Source organism: Pollicipes pollicipes, unplaced genomic scaffold, assembly GCF_011947565.3.
Source record: "Pollicipes pollicipes isolate AB1234 unplaced genomic scaffold, Ppol_2.1 Scaffold_4219;HRSCAF=4965_pilon_pilon_pilon, whole genome shotgun sequence".
Classification (NCBI taxonomy): Eukaryota; Metazoa; Arthropoda; class Thecostraca; order Pollicipedomorpha; family Pollicipedidae; genus Pollicipes; species Pollicipes pollicipes.
Window position 1 is genome coordinate 5,940,363 of NW_023596448.1, and position 17,247 is coordinate 5,957,609.

Sequence of the window (17,247 nt, forward strand, 5' to 3'; positions counted from 1 at the left end):
TCGTTGTTCCCTAGCACATCTCAGTGCGGAATCTGGATTCCGGAGAGTTTGATCTGATTCCAAAACTGATCCCCAGATTCTTCCTAGTTTCGCGACAGGCAACTAGACACTGGTTGCCGTAAGGAATCTGGGGATTCACGCAATCGTCTAACAGTGAGGAAATCATGAAATTTAATTAAACGAAACACGCCGGTGGCGGTTTTTGTTCCGCATTTTGTCAGGAAAAGCGGGAACCGTCACAATTATACCAAAGGAAGGAATGTGTCCTCATGGAGTAACATTTTGCTTAACTTCGCACTCCGATCAATGACGTTTGTTCGCCGTTCACCGTTTGAACAGCGATTGATGTCCAGTCAACAGCAAACGAACGCACAAGCACTCGCATATTTTGAACATAATGATGTGCCAGCCGCCTGACAGATCTTGCACGATTTTGTAAAACAAGCATTTCATCATTCTTTCCGTGGAACGCACCACATAAAAGCGGTTCTCTAATGGAACAGGGACATGGCGTCTCGTGACAGGATGTGTGCGCCAACGGACGTCCATTGCAGTTGGTCCCAAGATGGACGCTTCCGTCACTATTTATTTTTCTGCGCCCAAGATCGGGAGGCCACGCCCGCGTCTGCGGCTGGTTTGCCAAGTCATTCCCGTCGCCGGACGTTCTGGTTCTAGGAGCTCATCGCTCACATTTCTCGGTATTGTGATTGAGAAACGCTATCAGCAGACCTGTGTGCTCCTCTCGTTTTGATCTGTGGGGGTTAACGGAGCCCGAGCACCTATCATTAGTATCAACAGATGCTAAGATCACATTGAGTGTCAAACTGGTATTTCGTTGTCTAACATGTATGGTCGATTCTGTCCCACGGCAATGCTCCTGACAATTATTGGCCGATCACGCGTCCCTAAGTTGAAACCCCAACGAGACAACAACCCCCATTGATGGCTACACACATGGCAAAATTTGCGGCTCAGCCGTTTCCGTGTCAGTCAGCTGATACAACACGTCACACAAGGACGGCGCTCAAGATCGATAGCGTGGTGGCAGTTGGAGCAGGTGTGGGTCGTGTAGTTACCAATCATCCCAAGACACACTGCAGCACTTAGGGATGTAGCCAAAGATGGGTGAGTTGGGGCTCACTGAATTTTGACATGGGCTCATAGCCCTCATATGATTCCACAATAGTTGACCAGGACAACTGTTTTTGCCTCAAATCTTATTGGCTGCCATGGATAGTGACGTGTGGCGCCCAACAGCAGTAATTTAATGACAAAGTCGGGGGATGGCCATGTGCGATACATATAGGAGACAACTGGTTTCGACAGTAGGGCGATCCAGTGGTGTGGCTGGGATTTTGCCCGAGAGGGCGCTAAACCGAGTCACAAGGGGCCCTTTAAGTCAAAGGATCCCCTCGTCGTCGCAATAGGGGCCCGTGTTTTTATTCGTTTTACTTTTTATGCTCGGAAATCTGTTTTCCTGTTTCGTGGGACCGTTTTTGAATGTCTGTGTTAGTGTTATGTTTGACATCGTTTGGTTGTTTAACAGCCAAAAAGCACTGGGGCCTTCAGCCTCAAAGGACCCCAGCCACCTCCAGGGAAGGGGCATGGCCGCAAAAGCTCCCCTCGTGGCTACGCCGCGAAGGCAAACGAACATTGGTTGCCCAGTGATACGCAAGGCACTGTACCTCCTATCGCTTGCGGAGAGGACGTATGTCCGGGATAACGGGTACGCTGTAGAGATCGGCCATCTCGATTCAGGTTGATGCACGCTCGGAACCGAAGCGTTGAAGAAAAGACTGAAGCAACTACGATGATGTCTTGGATACTAGGGTGCCGGTAGTGTAGTGGTTAACGCGTCTGCCTTAACCACTCCACGTCTGGGAAACCAGAGGCAAGGTGTTCGATTTCCCGCGGTGCCCGCCCTTCCTGCCAGGGCGAGAGGCAGGCGGCGCTATATAGCCTCAGCAGCTGAGTGCGTCGTAAAGCCCCAATGGTACACATGTCTTAAATAGCCGAGAAATGTTGAAAACTCTTAGTTTTTCGACATTATGAGCCACTATCCAGTAAATATTAGGAGCTTGTGCGCGCGTTATCCGGAACATAATTCGAATCACTGTGCATAATTTGTGAGCACTTTGTGGAGGCGAACCCAACGCGGTGGCTGGGCATGCTCAATTAGTGCACTAGACCACATCCCGAGAGCGAATTAAGTCTGAAAGACATCCGCAATGTCACTGCACATGACATTCACCAAATCGGTGCGTTCCGGTGCCGCCGCCAACGGCATGGCCCCGCCTCACAGCCGGGCTTCGGCGGCCTCGTTTGGTTCCGCTGGTCGCGCGGCGTTCCGGAAGATAAACAATATGGCCCATGCGCGGGTGGGAACCGTGCCAGCGGAGGCCTTTTGTGGTGGCGGGCGCCGCGCTGCAAGCCTGGCGTCAGATAACGCGGCTGAGCTGCGCGAGCTTCGACGCAAGCTGCGCGAGCTTCAGCGCAAGCTTCGGCGCAAGCTGCGCTAGCTTCAGCGCAAGCTTCGGCACAAGCTGCGCGAGATTCAGCGCGAGCTGCGCGAGCTTTAGTGCGAGCTTCGGCGCGAGTTGCGTGGGCTTCAGCGCGAGCTGCGTGAGCCTCGGCACGACTGTGCGATCTTCTGCGCGAGCTGCGCGAGCTTTGGCGCAAGCTGCGCGGCCGGGCCGCTGCCGCGCCCAGCTCGTGGAGCTGCGCCGCCGTGCTGCCGGGCGTGACGGCGCTGGTCTGGCCGGCTCTGATGTCGGGTTGTCGCCCAGATGGTAGCCACATGGGCGACGGTGGACAGGTTTCGGGACCATGCGCGATCCGCTGCGGATTAAGGCGTTGCGAAATCAGTGACGCTTTTTGTGAGGCCTTTATGGCGGCAATGTGGGGATGGCTGCTATGCGGTCGCGGGTCCTGTCTGCGCCGCGGGCGCGGTGCCAGCTCTCGGTAGATGTTCCCTCCGAAAGACTATTTGTAACCTTAAAAATATGACTAACAACACCAATAATAACTTTTCTATCGCCGCTTACTCACAGCGTTAACGGAGTAACCGATGAATATACTTTTGGTAAGGTATAGAGTTTTTAAAAATATAAATCAAAATCACGTAGCCATGTTTTAATCAACGCTTTCACGCAGCTTTAATTGGGAGACCACTGAAATATGTGCAGTGAGATGTTTATTTATTTGAATCCAACGTCGAATGTGCCGGTAGACCGTTTAAAATAAAGCCTAAATAGACTCATTGTTAATGGTTTGACATGCCGACTCCCCCCTCCCCCCCCCCCAGAACGTGTCAAAAGTCCATTCAGATACCACGATGGTATCCATGTTCTTAGGAGAATGCGGTAACGCGGTAATGCGGATCGGTAGCGGCATGTAAATCGCAGGCACATTCAAATGAAACTGAAACGTGCCTTCCATGACGCTGCTCGGAAATTTCTGCCTTCGGAACGCGGAAAGAGAAGCGGGGGGACGGAGCACCAGGGGGGCAGGTGCAGAGAGAGGGATGCACGCTTCGCTGCATAACTTATCACGTGACCTTCGGTAGAGTCGTCAAGCAGCCGCGCCCGCCGCTGATTGCATACGCTATACGAGCCGTGCCAGCCGCTTCCTGCTCCTGGTTAATTCGCTGTTCCGTACATTATACTTACATGTTTATTGGACCATTTCGGCCGTTTGGACGAAGATGATCGTTTTTTGTTGTTTTTTTGCAGTAAATGGTACGTGCACAGTTTGACTGGGATCTGACTGTAAGTGGTTGTCCTCTAAATTTATGCAGTTTTGGTCGCAAATGTGGACAGCTCGTTCTGCAATTCTTGGCTTCAAACAAAATCCAAGTTGTGAATTTTCTCGAAGAGTATACCCTTTACGCGCTACCTTCACCCATATAACTTGTCCGTTAGCGGCTAAGCGACAAAACCCCACAAGCTTAAATGCCATCACGTAAGTACTCCCTCAACAACCAGGTGCAAACACAAATGTAGCTGAAGAAAATTAAGATATCCCAGTGCAGTGTACTAACCCAGTGCACTTTGACGTCACATTTCAAAGAAGCGCCGATCCCCGGCTACTATCGCCTCGCTTTCCCCGTCGCGCATCTCCGCCCAGCTCCATACCGGTGAACGCTGCGGCAATCTCGGCGCGCTGTCGCGTGATTTCCGCGCGGGCTTCCTGCGACGCGGCCGTCTCGCCGCGGCGATAAGTGTGCACCGCACCGAGGGGGGAGGCGGGGGGGGGAGGGAGGGGGGAGGGGACGGGCAACCCGCGCTCGCAGCGACCTTGCGCGGCGCGCCGTGACAAGATCAATTGCCCTGGCCAGACCTGGGGTGGCCCTGGAAGGTCACCGCCGGGGAATGCAGCTGGAAGGTCACCGCCGGGGAATGCAGCTAGAGGTGGGCTGGGGGAGGGGAGGGGAGCGCGCTGGTTATTGGCAGCCAGGGTCGCCCGAGCCTTGCGTAGACCATGAGCGCCGTCAGGGAGGGGGGGGGGGGGGGTCAGCGAGACAGCCTGCGCCCTTGCCCGTCAACTAAAGACGAAATCTACCAAATCCGAAGAGTTTTCCCACCTTAGAGAGGGGGTAATGGGGCAGGTTGTGTTATTTTCGGTTCTGCACGCCCCTGGTCGCCCTCCCGTGCAACGCACATTTTGCCTCCTCGGCCTTGAAGCCTGTGGTGACGTGACTGAACGCAGAGGATTCCATCTCGCTCACCTTTAATACAAAATCAAGCGTCTACCCGGTGTGGTGATGCCTGACAAAAATCTCAGGGACTTCCTCCCCCTGCCCATATTTTGAGGCGTTCGTGCGCCCCTGGTCTCACGTCGTTTACGACCCGCCAGCCCGGACGCTGGGTCCCACCCTGCGCCGGCGGGACCCGCCCGGGCGCGCACGCTCAGTGTGAACAGCGTGACCTCGGGCTGCGAGTGCACGCCGCCTGAGGCCGGGACTCCCACGGAATACAGAACAGCCGCGCCGCGGCGCAGACTCGGGGCGGGCAGGGGCGGAGCCGGAACGGCGAGTGTGGGGGCCGGCGGAGAGAGGGGCGGGCAGGGGCGAAGCCGGACCGGCGAGTGTGGGGGGCGGCGAAGAGAGGGGCGGCCATCACGCGCCGCGACGAAAACGCGGCACGAACGGTCGAAGCTCCGAGCGGCAAGGCCCGCGGTAAAGTCGTGGCGAAGCCGCCCCAGCCCAACACCCTTGCCCGGAATGTTTGGAGTGGCAGTCAGTGCCACTGGGTGGCCGGAGTGGGCGAAAATGGGAAATGTCTTGTTGCACGCCCTTATCTTTTGTGTAGGCGTTGAAGGCCATCGCATGTTTAAACACTTGGTTCGTGGCGTTGATGCGGCAAGGAGGTTCGGCGAATGTCAATATTGTAATCGGCGACAACTGAAAGCTGTTATCTATATGCCTACTACCTACGGAATTTGCCAATGCTGTTCAAGAGGTCCCAAGAATACAGGGATTAGTAATGAAAATAAAACCGTCAGAGCTTTGAGGCACTGGAAAACTGGAGAACTGGAAAATTTCGCTGGGGCCTTGTGAGTGCTCTGACGCACCTGGTGCACAGCCAGGATTTTGTTACGATGCAAATATAAGAAACCCAAGATGTGATATCACTCGTGTGCGGCGCTCATATGCCAAGGGACTATGAGGGACTACGTGTGAACTGTGGAATATGCAACGTTTTCACACGATTGCAAGATGGGAAGTGAAAATTGGTGCGGGAGGGAGGAGATTGGTGAGAAAGAAGCCTCAGGGGACTTGCGCCCGTGTGTCACGCGCTTAATTATGTTACCACACATTTACAAGAGGTTGATTCACCGGGGCTTTAGAAGAGTGTCAGGTGACATGTTGTAGGGTAAGAATAACTTCACCATCGCCGGTGCCCCTTAGAGGCGTACGTATGCGCATCGATTACTGCATTCAACAGTAGCTGCAGACATAACTGAGACCGTCATGCAATAGGATCGCTCTGTATCCTGAGAAGGGCAGGCCTTAACGGCGAACGTCAACCAATAATACCGGCCTATCCACCCTCCGAAATGTCATATTTCTCTTCCTTTCCTCTAATGTACTGTACACATCGTGCGTCACGAATGTGCAATTACCGTGACATTTAATGCGTGATATATGGTTTTATAGGAGCAGCATTGCCATGCATCCCCACCACGCATATCAAAGAAATGCGTGGTGGAGATCCCGTGCGCGGCGGAAGCCGTGATGGTAACACGTCTGCCCACCCACCGAGAAGTTCGTGGCGCCGCCCCTGGCCTGGACATGCGCGACACCTTGCGAACCGCGGCCACCCGGCTTGTCCGGCCTGTAGCTATGCGGCGTCTGTGCAGTCCCCCGAGGCCGTCGGCGTCCATCTGGGGCTTCTGGGAATGCTCGCTGACGTCGCTGGACCATGCGTCAGCATGATAAGGCCTTGCGGCGCTCCGCCGACGTCACGGGAGTCGGCGACCTGAGGGGCCAGCAGGGGACAAGTCCGGACCGGCCTCGCTGCCGGGCCGGCTTCGCTGCCGAGCTGGCCTCGCTGCCGAGCCGGCCTCGCTGCCGAGCCGGCCTCGCTGCGCCGCGAGGTCCGAGAGGCGCTGGTGGTGGCGCTAACTCGGCGTAATTGGAAGGAGTCGAGACAAGAGGCTATTCCATTTGCATGTTTGTCTTTCAACGGGGTGAGTCGATTTCATCGAAGGCGGCTTTACGGCCTCGTATTGTGCAAAACAGCCACGAGATTGTCATTTGTGCATAGGCTTCGGCGGGATCGGCCGTAACGCTTTATTACGAGTGCTGCTCTCCAGTGCCAGCACACCACTGTCGCACCGCCTTTCCCTAGGGTCTACGTTGGTGAAGCCAATACCTACTCCGTGAGGGTATTGCGCCGTATTGCAACGTCAGTGTCAATAATTGACGAAAGAAGAAAGATGTATGCATGAGAAAGAGAACGTGAACGTCCCGCGTACGACACCTGAGCAGTGATTTGTCATCAGGTCGAGATCCGTAAACCTGGCGTGTCTATCCATTTGTTAATGAGATGTCGCCGATAGAAACTAACCTCGCCTGACGAGACATGTGTCAAACGTAGGCGATGGAGGCAGCGACCACCAGACGTGAGCCATCGACCATGGGCGACCGTCGATCGGGTGACCAGGCCTAGTTTCGGCGTCAGTAGCAGACCGCGGCGGGCCGCAGCAGGACGTGTCTGCATGGCGTGTGACATACGACCCCGCAACGGAGGCCGTACTGGGAGCGTGCTCACGTGCACGACGGATGGGCGTCGCCACAGAGCGTCACGTGACCGTCACGTGGCGCTCGGCGCCGGTGGCGCGCCGCAGTGGCGTGACGCCACCGTGCACCGGTGGCGTGCTGGGACGCAGTTCGGCGCGTGGGAACACCTGCGATGTGCGAAATGCGGACGCCACGTCTGTGTGCAGTCACGCTCCGGCGGCGTTTTCGCAGCTGGTGTGGGCCGCTCCGCTGATGCGTTGCGTAGTCGACTCTACTATGACGAGACTGCGTAGCATGGTAGCTCTCCGTGCACCAACATCACATGTTCATGCCGTGATCAACGGCGCTTGAGACACCACACAATCAGCTCCTCAGATTTGAGTGTTTGCCCATTGCAAGGGAAGCGACTGATACAGAGGCACGTGACCTCGGAACGAGGCTGAGTGGCCTGGCCGGTGTTGTGGTGTAATGCCTGGCAAATGCGTCGGTGGCGCCCGATGTGTGGTTTCTGTTGGCCAGACAAGCCCGGCTTTGTTTACGGGGACTCCACGCGCCGCATGGCCTTGCGCTGTGTTTAGTGGCGCAGACGTCGTCTCTGCTGTAATATTCAACGTGGGCTTCACAGAAAACGGTGCCCAGGGTGGCACGGGCATTGCGGTGCAGAGTTCGTGGCATAATATTACGGAGGCAAAGAGCGTGTGGCCAATTGGAAAAATTGGCATGTTCTCGTTGTGTTTTGGATGGTGGCTGGGAGCTGATTTCAGCGCGAGTTAAAATGGTCTTTCTGTAGGTTACTTATATATTGTCCATGTCAACTGCAGTAAGCCACTGTTGTGGTCGCTGTTGCTAGTTTTGGTTTGTGATAGTTATAAAACATGCGGTCAAGTTTTCGACAGTATTGTGGCTCAGTGTTGATTTCAGGTGCATAGCTCATATAGCTTTATCCATGTCAGCTTGTCAACTATTGTTCGTGCGATGCATCCTCCACATAGCGTGATGCCTTCCAACATCGCGTCATTGGCGATTACCGCTCAGCCAGAAAAGTTTCAGCGCAGACTCCACGTTGATCTGTCCAGCCTTCTGAGCATGCTGAGTGTCATGAGACGTTGAGACGCAATCTTTAGATGAGGGTCATCTTTATCAGAAAAACGAAACGAAAACAAAAAATGAACGAAAACGAAACAAAGAAAATGATCAAGTAATTTTTTTATAGATTGTACATTTTTCCCCCATAGAAGCTGAGTTGCTTCCAGGAATGGGCAGGTCAAGATAACAGAAGCCAAGTGGTTATCAATTTTCTATTTTTTGAACTACCGCGGTGGTGCAGGCGGTTAGTGCGCGTGCCAATTTAGGGGGGGAGGGGGGTCCATGGTTCAAGGCTGAGTTCTGTAGGGTTTTCCTTGACCGTCTCATATTATTAAGATACACTGCCACCGCATTACACCCCTGGCTGCGTGGAATGCGTGATTTGCTTTGTCGCAATGCATTTCATATAAAAACGCCAAACTTCTCAAGCGTTCTTCCGAAAGGTCAATGTGTTGCACGGTTGACCTTTGCCCCGCAAGTTGATCCATCCCTGCATCTACTCCCCCCGAGGTCACCGTCATATGGCTTCATGTTCAACGTGAACAAATGTTTGAACAAGACAGACGAGATATGAACCGTCGCTTCACGATGAAACGAGCTGCAGATTGGCCATATGACCTTACAAGGTCAACATTCGCCCAGTCCGGGGCGCACATGTGACGGGCCGCGATAACAATGTCGATGCCACTTAGTCAACACGCGTTCCGCCTGGCATGGCGGTGTCATCAAGGGTCTGTAATCGTGTAGTTTGATATAGATTTGAACCATCATGGCTGTCGGCACCGAGCACCGTACAATTTGGGTCATGAACGTTGGTTTGGGCACTCAGAATCGCCATGGCAACGGGAATATATTCGGCTGTGTTGTTGAGTCGGCATAACATCGATAAATTGATTCCATAGCCAGGCTATTTGTCGTATGACATAGCATCTGAATAATTACACGGAAATAATTACACGGATAGCAAACGGATAATGTGGAGTCCCTTCCTGCATGATTTGGCCTTCCGGTCGGTATGAAGGGGATGTCATGCTGCAATTAGGCCAGTGGTCGGTACGATAATCATATCACTGCCCTCTTCGCATTCATGGTAATGAGGTGAGTATTGGACGACGGTTTTGACAAATCGGCCTGCTTGCACAATGTCGCTGCAGTTTGAACTGGGTTTCTACGTCAGGCTCCAGCGCACGCTCCCTTTTTGGGTCGGGGTTTTCATATGGACAGACCAGCGCGTGGGCAACTCTTTCATGCTTATGTTGTTGAACGCTTTTGATGTGGGTAAGGATGGATGCGGGATTCGGAGGAGCACAATAAGGAGGGGCCGTAATGTCCTTACCAAAGATTTTGTTTCTTTGAAGCGGTACGTCGCAGCGTTAAGTACTCGGCATCCTTCCGGATACTGCTTGACAGTGATGGAACGGAAGCCCGGCTAATTCGTTATCGTTACATCCTGGTTGACGGCAGTTGATAACTGATCGACGGTCATTTGCGCGGTTGTTTCCTCAATGAGTTCGTAATTTGCGCTGTCGCTAGTGGTAAAGCCCGGCACTACGCTGGCTTTGTAAAACTCTATTCAAGCCCAATCAATCACCACGTTGAAAAACGGCAACAACCTGCCGCACTGTTCGCCGAGGATCAGTGCTTGTTTGGGGAGGAAGAGCGCCTCGCTGCAGTGCGAACTCACGCCACTCCTCGCGTCACTGGTGACGTGTTCTGCATTTGAGGGCCAACCCGGTGGTTGTGCCGTTTTTGGACGCGGCGCCATGGGCCTAATGTTATGTAATCTTGAATTGTGGTCGGCTGTCCCTCTTCCCCTCCCCCTATCCGCCACCCCTGTCCCGCGTCCTTGCTTTTCTTTTCCCGAGTATTGAAATGGTGACTGCCTGGAAATTATGCTCAGGTGCCAGTCATTGACAACTTAAAATAATCCGACGTGAGTTTTTAATGGTAGCTCAGTGAAGATGTTAGTGTTCCCATCACATGTCATTTTCTGTCATCCGAGTTCACCTTGAACAAAACGGCTGCAAGGGCTTGGCAGATGGCTGTATTGTCATGCCACCAAGCAGCATGGGCCCTGAATAGATCACAAGTCTTTGTCTGAGACTGGTATGATGACCATGGCGGGAGCTTCCAATCCCTTTGACCCTTGGATCGCATGCACGGGCGCTTGACGTATGCGGTCACCGTTCTCATCAGCATCCTCCTTTGCGGTGAGCTTGTCACTATTGCGCACATATGGCTGTAACAACAACGATGGGAACAAACTGGAATACCTGCTCTTTCATACAGACCACATCTTATTAACAACAATCCGTAATTGTCGTACACCTGGAGACGTGCCGACTAGTGCCCACTTTCGCCTACCACGCATGCGACGCGTGTCGTGCTCATCGGGCGCATCCGCACCTGCAGCGGTCGCACGAGGGGCCTTTGTCGAAGCGGCCCGGAAATCAGCGCTCCGCGCTATCTGCCGGGGCGCGCCCTCCCCGCGGGCGTCAGCTGGCGCCGAGATGATGCCACGCCGACCGCGCTCGTGGCGCCACCTATAACGGGCGTCGGACGGCTGACGCAACGCCTGTCGTGGGCGGGACTGGAGTGGGCCCGGGTCGTGCGTCCAGGCGGCGCGCGCGCGAGGTGAGGGCGCGGGTTGGGCGCTGCGAGGTGGGACGGTGGCTTTAATGGCGGCCGGTGGCGGTCGGAGGGGAAGCTGAGATGTGTGGAGGATAACTGACAGCACTAGAGCGGATGTGCTGACGACCTCTGCACGAACGCTAGGTGTTGACTGACAGATTGTCTAGGACACTTCAGCGCGTGCATTTTCCCAGTTCATCAAGGCTCGCCATCTTTTTCAGGCTGCCAAGGAATGCTAAGCTTGTTATTTTCTAGACGATGCCGAAAGTTGTTGATTGAAGAGGTCTTTTCTCAGCTGGAATGAACAAACGGACCAATGAAATTTATGACGGGATGAAATTTATGACATGGTGGCATACTGCACTCATCCCCACATCACTTGCCTCAGTAAACTCTGCAGCCAAGCCAATGCAGCATCGAGTGAACCTTGTATTGAAGGGAATGTTTCATATTTAAAGATACTAAACCGATCATCAGATGTGATGAAACAAGCTCACTTCTAACTATTGACATACTTTTAAGCTGAAGAGGCTTCTCTAGGCAACACAGTTTCTCTGTTTAGTAAATATTCTCCGCGGTACGTCATTGTTTGATTACGTTATTGTACCTCGTGCAACATTTCTTGAGAGCCAATTGACAGTCGTCATTTCTGGAAATCGTGCCCACGAACGTCAGATATGAATGTCGCGGCAATGACCTTTTTCCTGGCCTTGATTGCCTCATGGTGTATGGAAAGGTATGATTTTAATAACGTTTTTATGACGGTGTGAAGTCATAACGTTGCGAATGCCGAGATGACTGAAATAGTCTCCCCGAAATAGTCTCCCTACCCTCGTGGGTGTGAAGCTCAGAAACTAGAGGGGTTTAGGTCTTAAGAAAGACGGAGCTGTGAACTGCACAGAATGATCTTCAAGATGACTATTCCAGTCTAACAACTTATAGAAAATGGAGCGCTCCCTGTAACAATACAAATTTTCCATTCACCTCACCCCGACGTCATCCACATCACCGTGGCAACTCCATATTAGGCCGTACGTAATGGTGTGTGTCACGCGAGACTCTGCATCTAGAGATTGGGTAAATAAACGCGACACGAAACTCACGGACGGCATATAATTTAAGGGCAATCCTTAGTGTGCTTGGATGCGTTGCACACGAGTACGTGTCTCCGCGCGCACAATCCTTAGTGTGCTTGGATGCGTGCACACGAGTACGTGTCTCCGCGCGCACAATCCTTAGTGTGCTTGGATGCGTGCACACGAGTACGTGTCTCCGCGCGCACAATCCTTAGTGTGCTTGGATGCGTGCACACGAGTACGTGCCTTCGCGCGCACAATGCTTGGTGTGCTTGGATGTGTGCACACGAGTACGTGTCTCCGCTCGCACAATCCTTGGTGTGCTTGGATGTGTGCACACGAGCGCGTGTCTCCGCGCGCACAATCCTTGGTGTGCTTGGATGCGTGCACACGAGTACGTGCCTCTGTGCACAAACCATGGACGTGACCGTTCGGGGACGTTTAGGATTGGCGCCTGATCCCAATGACGACAGCAGATAAAAACGTCAAGGTCACTGCATGCTCTCGGCGAATCTAACCAGCGGACCGCAACACTCCCCAACCTGTATGGGCACCGGTTATCGACCCAAAAGTGGCCAATACCTCCCTTCTCGGAACCGATCTCGAAGACAGGACGCTGTAGCCTGAGCCGAGGGATTCTGGGTCGCGAACTCGCTCGGAAGTGCGGCCCTCTTTTTTGGTCAACATCCACCCAAAATGCCTGCGTGTCATTCATGTCTTTCATTTTTGTGCCTTCACTGTGAACATTATAAATCATGACAAATTCATCGACTCGGATCCGACTTAAAATGTGAGACCTGACCCAAGGCTCTAGAAATACCAGGCCTAAATATGGGTATGCGGACCTTTTGGCCAGACCTGCCTCGTACCGCGTCATTTGTCATGTAGTTCCATCTGTGAATTAGCGGATGGATTTTGAAGTGGCGAAACTCCACCCGTTCACGAGCTTTCCGTTTGGCCTTTAGTCGTGAGCATGCACAGATGAATAGATCCAAGCGCCTGTGGATCTTTCCTTTATTGGAGCTCTTTATGTGACGCTTTCACTTTATCTACTCATGCTAGCGCGGCTGTCGACACCCATATGCGACTTTCCCAGGATGACTCGTCACTTGTCGTGAACCACTTTCTCCCGTTGAGCTGGACGCAAATGTTGGGCCAGGAGGACGTCCTGGGCACTCTCGGCCTTCACTTGGTTGCCCGGCAACGGGGCATGCGAAGTGCAGTGCCCTCTAAGATAACGGTATGAATGCATCATTTTTATAGCCGTCCAACTGTCGGTGCGATTTTGCGTTAAGAACCCTGCATACTCCAACTCAATTGGTCATTCAAGCATACTGGTTTTAGTTCATGTTTGGTGCATATTTGGTGCCGTTTGCACATATTTGCTGAACACGTACGGTACGGAGCCGGATTTAATGCATTGATCTCCTCTCCCCTCAGATGCTTGTTCTGACGGAAGTCAGATCGTGAGGTGACGTCTACTAATGCATATGATGTAGAAAATCTGAGTGGGATTGTTGTGGGGACTGTCGCACACAGTTGTACGAGTGGTGACATATTCCAGATTGTTTGGTTCTTGGTGCTGCTGCATGCCCAACTGTTTAAATTCAGCCCTTGGAAGTTGCAAGTCACGTGATTTCCCACCATCACGCGCTTTCCACACCACATTTGTGTTGACCAAGTAGCACGGGTGCTCGTTTTTATACCTAGCTTTACTTTTTTAATGAATTTGACGCATTTATTTATTTAATTTTTTTGATGAATATAACGATCTTGTGATAGGACCACTGTCGTAATCCAGCTCCCAGACGACTTCTCGATAAAATCCCCTCCCACTTTGAACCTGTAGCGAAGCCTAACTCCCTCCCTCCATTACAGATCAGCGCCGAGCGTCACTCCGTGGTCCGCCGGTAGTTCGGCTCGCCGCCGAGAGATGGCGACGTCGGGACCCCGCTGCCGCGGCTCGCGCTACAAACCGTACAACGGCGCGGTGGCACGCTACAACGGCTACCGCGTTACCAACCCGTTCATGTGGCCGCGTCAGGAGCGCAGCGAGCGCGCCTGGTGGGGGCCGTCCGTGTTCGGGCCGCCCTGGTGGGCGTTCCTGCCCAACACCCCCAGCTTTCCGTGCGGCGTGGTGGCGCTGTTGCGCACCACCAACGCCTCCATCGGCATTCTCCGGCACATCGTCGGCTTCCTGACGCGCTGCAGCGAGACGGCCGGTCAGGGGGCGCAGCAGCCGGACGAGCCGCCGCCCCAGGCCGCTGGTGGCGCCGCCAAACGGTGCGGCGTCGAAAACCACAATCATATGGATGAGGTGGGTGTTTTAGTCCAGGGTGCAGGTTACTCATTGTTGTAGGTTTAATGTATTGTTTCTTGCCACGCTATATTTCACGATATATTATCTTTTGATTATATTCGTGTCATATGATTATTATATACGTATCACTTTACTTTATAACTATTATTGCTGTTTGTTATTGTTGTGCTGCTTTTGGTGGGGAGCAAATACGATATTTTGCAGATTGTCTTCCGCTGGATTCAAGCGCCAAATGACGCAAGTTAACGTGTCCTTTGGTAAACATGGTGTCCTTGGTTGTAAAAAGTACAAACATTGACAAACTTCGTGAACGAACTTCGAGGCCTTTGGGTTGGTTTCAAAACTGTACCATTCACGTGACAAGGCGATCATTATAGTACCATGTCGGAAACATACGAGTCTCAAGTTCATGCATTCATCACAGTCGGCTGTGATACGAGAAGATCTCACACTTTCCAAGTGGTCTTGACGATCTTGCACTTTCGACATCGCTTGCACCGTCTAGACAGCGTTGAGCGGTCCACAACTGGCACACCGGCCCTCACACGACACGTGTTTCCATTAGGTGTTCTCGTACGGTACGCGTTTCCGTCAGGCGTTCTCACACGGCACGTCCCTCCGTCAGGTGTTCCGACACGGCACGTCTCCCCGTCAGCTGTTCTCACACGACACGTCTCTCCGTCAGGTGTTCGCGATCTCCCGCTTCTGGCTGTCAACAGAGATAGGCACGAACCCGAGCAAGCAGGACATCACATTCCTGTGCAACGCCGCCAGCCGGAGCACCGACGACATCCAGACGGTGGTGCTCGGCGACGGCGCAGAGGGCACCACCATCGACGCCGAGACAGGCGAGGTGTCGCTCGTCGCGCGCGACGACGAGTCCGGCGAGACCGTGCTCGTGCACGCCGTGCGCGACCTGACGCACGAGATCGTGCTCACGCAAAGCCTGTACGAGATCGACGTGCGTCGCCAATACTTCAGCGACCCGTCGAAATATGGCCACCTTCTGCGAGAGCTGGAGCTGCTGCAGCCGCCGCCCAGCCGGCGGATAGGGCGCCACCTGCCGGCCACCGGCGACGCGCTCGAGGTGCTGTCTGTGGACGCGCAGCAGCTGCTGCAGCTGTGCGTTGCGTACGGCTTCAGCGAGGCTGAGACGCGCCGCGTGCTGGAGCACTTCCACTTCGTGCGCGCGCGGCTGGAAGGCGCGCCACCCCTGGAGCCGGCGTCGGCGCCAGCGCCAGCGGCGGAACCCGTGCCGCCACGTGGCGCGCGCGGGCCCAGCTTCAGTGCGGCGCTGTGCGGCGGCTTTGGCGAGCCGTGCCCGCCGGGCCAGAGACTCTGCGTGCAGGTGGCGCCGACTGGCGGCGTGGCGTGCGTGCGCGACGGCCTGGGCGGCGACGCGGCCAACAGCGGCCTGTCCTGTCAGATCAGCGCCGCCGAGGACATGGACACGGACGGCGGCGACTTCCTCACGCGCCACGAGGCCGACCTGACGCGCGGCGAGCACGTGCCCGTCCACTGGATGGACGAGGAGTGGGACGAGTCCGGCCGGCGACGGCTGACGTTCGATGCGGACAGTGGCGAGTGCTGCTGACGGCTCCGCCCGCCGCCGTGACCGGCCGGGGACCGCGCTGTGGTGCTGTGAGGGTGCGTGTGGGGCTGCGAGTGTGTGGCGTCGCTGGTGTTGCTTGGTGCCCTGCGCAGCGAGCGCTTGGTGCTCTCGGGCCGCGAATGGCACCACGTGAAGGCACCAAACGCGTCGAGGGCACGTTCGACGCGGTGGCGAGTTTCGCGGCGACGTTCGTAGCGGCGCACTGGCGGCCCTTGGAATGCTCTGCTCGATGCCATGTGTAATGCTGCTGTGTAGTATGACGTCGGGCGTCACGTCTAAGGAGATCTCTTCTCCTGAGCTTGATGCTGACACATGGCCTTGCTCGGGGCGCATGGCTGACGACGTGTTGCGCGGTTTGTTGTCGTTTTTCCGCCGAATTTTGATCGTCGAATAAGTGCTGTGTTCTTACATAGCCGGCGTGCGTAAACTGTTGCTGCGTCGGCGTCGCGTTTTTGAGCCGCAAATGTGGCGGGAAAGGGCGGGGTGCTCAACGTGTTCTGCCTGTGCTCTGCGTGTTCTGCCTGCGTTCGCTTCGGCGCCTTCCCGTGCCGCGGCGTAGCAGTGATCTCTCACCAGGATACTCCGGGGCGACAACGGCAAGTGTCCCCGCCCGCCCTGGTCAGTCCCGCCCGGACCCGTCCGGAGACCATTAGCCCGCCGGTGGCGACGACGGCAAGTGTCCCCGCCCGCCCTGGTCAGTCCTGCCCGGACCCGTCCGGAGACCATTAGCCCGCCGGCGGCGACGACGGCAAGTATCCCCGCCCGCCCTGGTCAGTCCCGCCCGGACCCGTCCGGAGACCATTAGCCCGCCGGCGGCGACGACGGCAAGTGTCCCCGCCCGCCCTGGTCAGTCCCGCCCGGACCCGTCCGGAGACCATTGGCCCGCCGGTGGCGACTGCGGCAAGTGTCCCCGCCCCCCCCCCCCCCCTGGTCAGTCTCGCCCGGGCCCGTCCGGAGACCATTAGCCCGCCGGTGGCGACTGCGGCGGCCAGTTTGCCCGAGTGATTCGGATGGTGATGACCTGTGTGGGCCCTCTGTTGGAGGTTGGGCGGAGGCGGCTCGTCGGCAGGTGACGGGGCTGTCCGCCACTGCCGTTGTGGCCCGCCTCCGCTGGATATGCTCCCGCTCAAGTGCCGTTAGCCTTGTGGAGCGGTGTTCTGCGAGGGATGTGGTGTGGCGAGCAGCCACCCCTGCCCTTGCAGACTATGATGATGCCGTCTGTGACAGCAAAGTGCGACCCTTGTCCTGTAGTGACAGTCAACAAAAGAAATGGTTTGGG

At 55.0% G+C, this 17,247-nt stretch overlaps 1 protein-coding gene across 1 annotated transcript in view; it reads left to right on the forward strand.

Annotated features, from left to right (window-relative positions):
- Window positions 1–15,950, forward strand: part of LOC119095716 (uncharacterized) — a 45,115-nt gene extending 29,165 nt beyond the window's left edge. Inside the window, exons 2-4 of the mRNA XM_037218570.1 lie at window positions 13,915–14,353; window positions 15,042–15,592; window positions 15,767–15,950. Coding sequence (XP_037074465.1) covers window positions 13,970–14,353; window positions 15,042–15,592; window positions 15,767–15,950 — 1,119 coding nt within the window. The 5' untranslated portion in view covers window positions 13,915–13,969. The remainder of the gene's footprint in view (window positions 1–13,914; window positions 14,354–15,041; window positions 15,593–15,766) is intronic.
- The last annotated feature ends 1,297 nt before the right edge of the window (window positions 15,951–17,247 follow it).